The sequence below is a fragment of the Notolepis coatsorum genome, assembly GCF_963971535.1.
Source record: "Notolepis coatsorum genome assembly, chromosome: 1".
Classification (NCBI taxonomy): Eukaryota; Metazoa; Chordata; class Actinopteri; order Aulopiformes; family Paralepididae; genus Notolepis; species Notolepis coatsorum.
The window spans coordinates 79,758,856-79,764,855 of NC_140165.1; the positions used below are offsets into that span (position 1 = coordinate 79,758,856).

At 44.0% G+C, this 6,000-nt stretch overlaps 1 protein-coding gene across 1 annotated transcript in view; it reads left to right on the forward strand.

The window, feature by feature from the left end:
• Positions 1 to 6,000, forward strand: part of LOC311239054 (FRAS1-related extracellular matrix protein 3-like) — a gene marked incomplete at both ends in the record, with an annotated part of 63,464 nt that overhangs the window by 52,185 nt on the left and 5,279 nt on the right. The window contains 2 exons of the mRNA XM_084327281.1: positions 3,082 to 3,292; positions 3,970 to 4,059. Of these exons, the coding sequence (XP_084183407.1) occupies positions 3,082 to 3,292; positions 3,970 to 4,059 (301 nt within the window). The remainder of the gene's footprint in view (positions 1 to 3,081; positions 3,293 to 3,969; positions 4,060 to 6,000) is intronic.

Here is a 6,000-nt window from a genome sequence, read left to right on the forward strand (position 1 = left end):
AGATGAACTTCGTCAACTCCACGTGGTTGTCTCCATCCTCTTGGACGTTTGGTGAGTTTTTAATGCACTCTATTCTATTCCCGCCGTGGATATATCTCTCTCTCTCTCTCGGGAGCCAAACGGGCCGGCTAGCTGTTGTAGTAGCTAACGGTGTGTGGCCTGGTGTCAGCACCTGGTGCGAGGGAGGTGAGCTTGGTGTTTCATTATGAGAATATCTCCATGCTCAAGTCGGCTATAGTCCGCGAGGGACTTGTTGCCGGCACCGCTATGGTAAACACCACTCTGTAGTGGGACGTGTATTGCCTTCTTTTTCCCTTCCCTCTTCGGATGAGAAGAGGAAAACACAGCGGCTGTCTGAAGTGTTGGCCTGTATTGCTTTTCTCACGTTGTACAGTTTTTCAGTGGTAGCCGCATAGCTTGCTTCTGCGTTAGCTAATGGTTAGCGATAGCCGGGTTGAGCTAACTGTTAGCCAGTTAGCTGTTTAGCTACGACGTTAGCTGCTCGTTTTCGCTCGGCTGGGAACGTTAGCTTGATGCTATCAGTTAGCCTAGAGTTAGCTGTTAGCTTGTGCTACGACCATTGACATTAGCCGTGAGAATAGCAGGCCCTGGCACTCTGACTACGACATCATCTTTGACAGAAGATGTAGTCGGGCCTGCACCATGACAAGGCTCCGGCCATAGCTTCTTTTTTTCCCGCCAGCGAGAGGCCTTTCGTCAACGTGGAGACCTGTGTTGCGGCCTTTCGCCCTGCGTTCCTTGGTGCAGGTAAGATGTCCATTGGACATTACCCCACTCTTCCTTCCTTCCCCTCCCGAATGTTTTGTTAATAACGATGTTTTTTTCCAGGCAAAACATATGTTACTTCACAACATTTGGAGATACGACATGTGCTGTGTGTGAATTGTCTTGGTAGTTTGTGTAGCTTGGGTAGCGTTGGCCAAAGCTGTGTGTGGCCTGGTGTCAGTACCTGGCTACTCTATTTGCAGTTAGCCTATTTAGCTGATGTCGGCCATTGGCTCCTTGCTACTTTGTTTTCTCTGGTATAGACCCTCTTCTCTTTGGATTTAAGTGTTGATCTTTGTCCTTTTGGATCTATGTATATTCATGTTGCCTTTGTGAAGTTATCTTTTCCTTCTGTTTTGTTCTTCCATTAAAAGTTGAATATCCTTTAGGGGCTCATCTTTGCTTATCTCTCTCATACATGCTCTCTCTCTAACACACACACACACAGACATGCTCTCTCTCTCTAACACACAAACACACATGCTCTCTCTCTCTCTCTCTCTCTCTCTCTTTCTAACACACAGACATGCTCTATATCTCTCTCTAACACACATATACATGCTCTCTCTAACACACACACAAACAGACATGCTCTCTCTCTATCTCTCTCTCTCTGGCCTTGCTCTGGTGGAGGGTCAGGGGCATTGCTGGGTCTGTGCAGCGATAACACTGTATATTGACTGTAGAACGGGAGCTCTCTCTCGCTCTCTCTCTTGCTATATGTTGACTGTATCATGCCCAGCCTCGGGCAGCGCTATTATTTAAGAATAAATTTAAATCTCGTACAGGGCCTCGCATTTCTCCCAGGCGGCCCTGGATCTATGTGTGATCCATGTATGATCTAGATGTGGTCTAAGCGTGGTCTAAGTGTGATCTATGTGTGGTCTACAGTATGTGATCTATATGTGATCTATGTGTGATCTACATGTAATCTATGTGTGATCTAGGTGTGATTATATTTGTGATCTATGTATGATCCATGTATGATCTAGATGTGGTCTATGTGAGATCTATGTGTGGTCTACAGTATGTGATCTATATGTGATCTATGTGTGAACTATATGTGATCTATGTGTGGTCTATGTGTGGTCTATGTGTGATCTATGTGTGATCTATGTGTGGTCTATGTGTGATCTATGTGTGATCTATGTGTGAACTATGTGTGGTCTAAGTGTGATCTAAGTGTGATCTATGTGTGGTCTATGTGTGATCTATGTGTGATCTAAGTGTGATCTATGTGTGGTCTACAGTGTGATCTATGTGTTGTCTATGTGTGATCTATGTGTGGTCTATGTGTGATCTATGTGTGGTCTATGTGTGGTCTACAGTGTGATCTATGTGTGCACTAAGTGTGGTCTAAGTGTGGTCTATGTGTGATCTATGTGTGATCTATGTGTGATCTATGTGTGGTCTATGTGTGGTCTATGTGTGGTCTATGTGTGGTCTATGTGTGATCTATGTGTGGTCTATGTGTGGTCTATGTGTGATCTATGTGTGATCTATGTGTGGTCTATGTGTGCACTAAGTGTGGTCTAAGTGTGGTCTAAGTGTGGTCTATGTGTGGTCTATATGTGATCTATGTGTGGTCTATGTGTGGTCTATGTGTGATCTATGTGTGGTCTATATGTGATCTATGTGTGGTCTATGTGTGCACTAAGTGTGGTCTAAGTGTGGTCTAAGTGTGGTCTATGTGTGGTCTATGTGTGATCTATGTGTGGTCTAAGTGTGGTAAAAGTGTGGTCTATGTGTGGTCTATGTGTGATCTATGTGTGGTCTATGTGTGGTCTATGTGTGATCTATGTGTGGTCTACAGTGTGATCTATGTGTGGTCTATGTGTGGTCTAAGTGTGGTCTATGTGTGGTCTATGTGTGGTCTATGTGTGGTCTATGTGTGGTCTACAGTGTGATCTATGTGTGGTCTACAGTATAATTGTATCCGTTGTATGATATAGTTGATTACTCCTATTGTATTCTATAAAAAAGCCAAGGTAGTGAAATATTCTCTCCTCTCCTCTCCTCTCCTCTCCTCTCCTCTCCTCTCCTCTCCTCTCCTCTCCTCTCCTCTCCTCTCCTCTCCTCTCCCCTCCCCTCCCCTCCCCTCCTCTCCTCTCCTCTCTCCACTCCTCTCCTCTCCTCTCCTCTCCTCTCCTCTCCTCTCCTCTCCTCTCCTCTCTCTCCTCTCCTCTCTCTTCTCCTCTCTCCTCTCCTCTCCTTTCCCTCTCCCTCTCCCTCTCCCTCTCCCTCTCCCTCTCCCTCTCCCTCTCCTCTCCTCTCCCTCTCCTCTTCTAATCCAAGGTGGTGACATCGCTCAGGGTTCTGAGTCCTAGTCAGACTGGGGTGGTTCTGACCAGTAAGGTTCTGAGGGCCGAGGTCCAGGGGAACCAGGGGACTGGGTGGAGAGCCAAGCCCAGGGGGAGTGTGAGGTTCTGGGTGCACCAGCAGCCCAGGTGGGGGGTCCTGGTCAACTCGTCCCTGGGGAACCACAGCATCAACTCCTTCTGTCAGGGTGAGAAACACATACAGGCAGGAAGACATGGAGACATTCTTTATTCTGACTGACTCTAGCTCTTGACACAAGGACTAACACTTGATAGTCTTGCATAACCATTACCTCTCTCCACACTACGTTAGCGCTGTGCCAGCACCGGAGAGAGGTTTGCCAGAACCTATTATCATTCTACTGTAGGGGGAAAAAACACTCAGGCTTGTTTGTATTTCTTTAAACCAATCACAATCATCCTGGGCGGCGCTAAGCAGCGATGGTGCCCTTGCAAAATAGTGTCACAGATAGCGGAAGGGGAGGATAATTCTGACTGAAATAGTCGGTCAATGGCAACTTATACCCACAGTATCATGGCACAGATCAAAACAACAGACAGTGTTTTTATTTTATTTGAATTCTTTTTACATTCATGTTGCTGTAAAAGGTTTGTTTACGTTGGTAATGTTTGTAAAACAGATCTATATTCTGATTTATAATGTGTTAAGAAAGTTCCAAAAAGCTTCTTTTCATCTTTCAAAATCTAAATCTATGTAATATATGTAAATTGATATGGTCCAAAGAAATCACAGAATGAGGCTTTTATCTATACTTTAACAATGATGTAGTTCCTCATCAGTTCCCATGGTGGTTATTGTGCCCCATAAGATAAAGTGTGATGGATATATATCTCTCTATTTCAGACGACATTGAGCAGATGAGGATCTGTTATATTCTGAACCAAGGAGTCAACTCTACTGATGATGTGTTCTACTTCACCATACAAAACAACGGTAAGCTACGGTACATATCTGGTCATATCTGGTCATATCTGATTACATCTGGTCATATCTGATTACATCTGGTTATATCTAGACAATAACCAGGTTGACTGGATATAATCAGATATGACCAGATATGACCAGATGTGACAAGATATAGCCAGGCATGACAAGATATGACCGGATATGACAGATATGACCGGATATGACCGGATATGATCATCTTGTCATATCTAGTCATATCTGGTTATATCTGGTTATATATCTGGGTATAGGCCCCCACTCTGCAGGTGTTTAAATCACACCTTAAAACATATTTATTTTCTTTGTTTTTTGGTTTTGACACAGCTTGAGAGACCTGCCTTTTTATGTGACATATTGTATGCTTTATTGTGTTGCTTTTTATCTCTGTGTAAATAATTGTTGTGTGACTTGTACAGCCCTTTTGTCAACTTTGCTTTGCTTATATCTGGTCATATCCTCATGCCAAGGGAGGTCTCGTGAAAATTCACATGATAATAAGTAAACATTTACTGGTAGCTATGTATATTATAGCTATGTACTGTACTCAGTACGTATGCAATGCCAATACATAATAATATATATGTAACGGTTGTGATATCGTCTGTCGTATATTTCTAAATGAAAACATGAACATAGCCAACTGAAATGTACAAGGTAATGATTAGAAAGACAAAATGCTGATTGATAGAAGGGCCATTTAGATATCCCCTTGTGAGTTATTTCTGTGACCCTAGGCTTGAGAGGGAGATAGGGCAAAAGACTGTTTATGACGTTAATGCACATTCCACTGGTTGGTTAGCAGCTGTGGTTTAGGCCACCTCCAACTGACAAGAGAGGAGATCATTATCTTTGAAGGAAGGAACTAAAACAAAACGGAAATAACAGTTGAGATACACGGCAGCTGCTGACGAAGACCCAGAGGTCAGAAAGGTGACACAGACTATTTGGAAATCTCCCCTTACACAGTAGAATGCCACCAGTTACATCGTTTGTTAATTAATGTTAATACTGAACAAAATACTTAGTGATCAAAATAGAGCTACAACCTAGATTACAGATTACTTTAGAATAGGAAAAACAAACAGTAAGATAAATAGTTCAATCAAATAAAGTAAAAAGTGGACCCAACTAAAGACAAGACAGTGAGTCACTGGCTAGACAATAAAGAATTATCTTAGTATTCTAAAATGCAATTACAGAATGGTAAAGAGTTTGTAGATGGAAATAGCTCATGTTTTATTATCTATGCATCAAGAGCCAGTCTGTCTCCCCATAGACTATGAAAACTGTTGTCACAAGAAGCATGAAGAGATGGCACGCATTAAACTAATCAATGATTAAACAGCCCGGCAAGATTCTATGGTGAAACGGTTGTGTCAGCAGAATAAGTGTAACATGTTGAGACAAGCCAGCTACAAGGAATATGGCCAAATAAGGAAAGGCAGATTATAGACGTGAATAGGCAGGCAGGGACGCTCTCTCTCTCCCCCTCCCCCTCTCTCTCTCTCTCTCTCTCTCTCTCTCTCTCTCTCTCTCTCTCTCTCTCTCCCCCTGATAAAAAGGGCTGATGGACACACACAAAAAAGAAGACACACACACCAGAAAGGACCTGGAGAGACACACCGAACTCGAGAGCCGAGCCTGAGACACAGCGAGAAGGATCCTGAGAGCATGGAGACACAGAGCCATGGACACAGACGATGACAGAGATCGCATCGCAGCTGGAGCGCTGAAAACCTCCACCGACAGAGGGAGACTCGCCAAGCCGGCTACTGAAGAGCCGATGACACAGAGAGCCATTTGAGACCAGATGACCGAGCCGAGGTTCATAGCAGACTCCGCCGATACGAAATCGAGCGCTCCCTGCCTGATCGGCGAGGAGACCAGGTTGCCTTGACAACCAGACCAGCGAACCACGAGAGAGAAGGC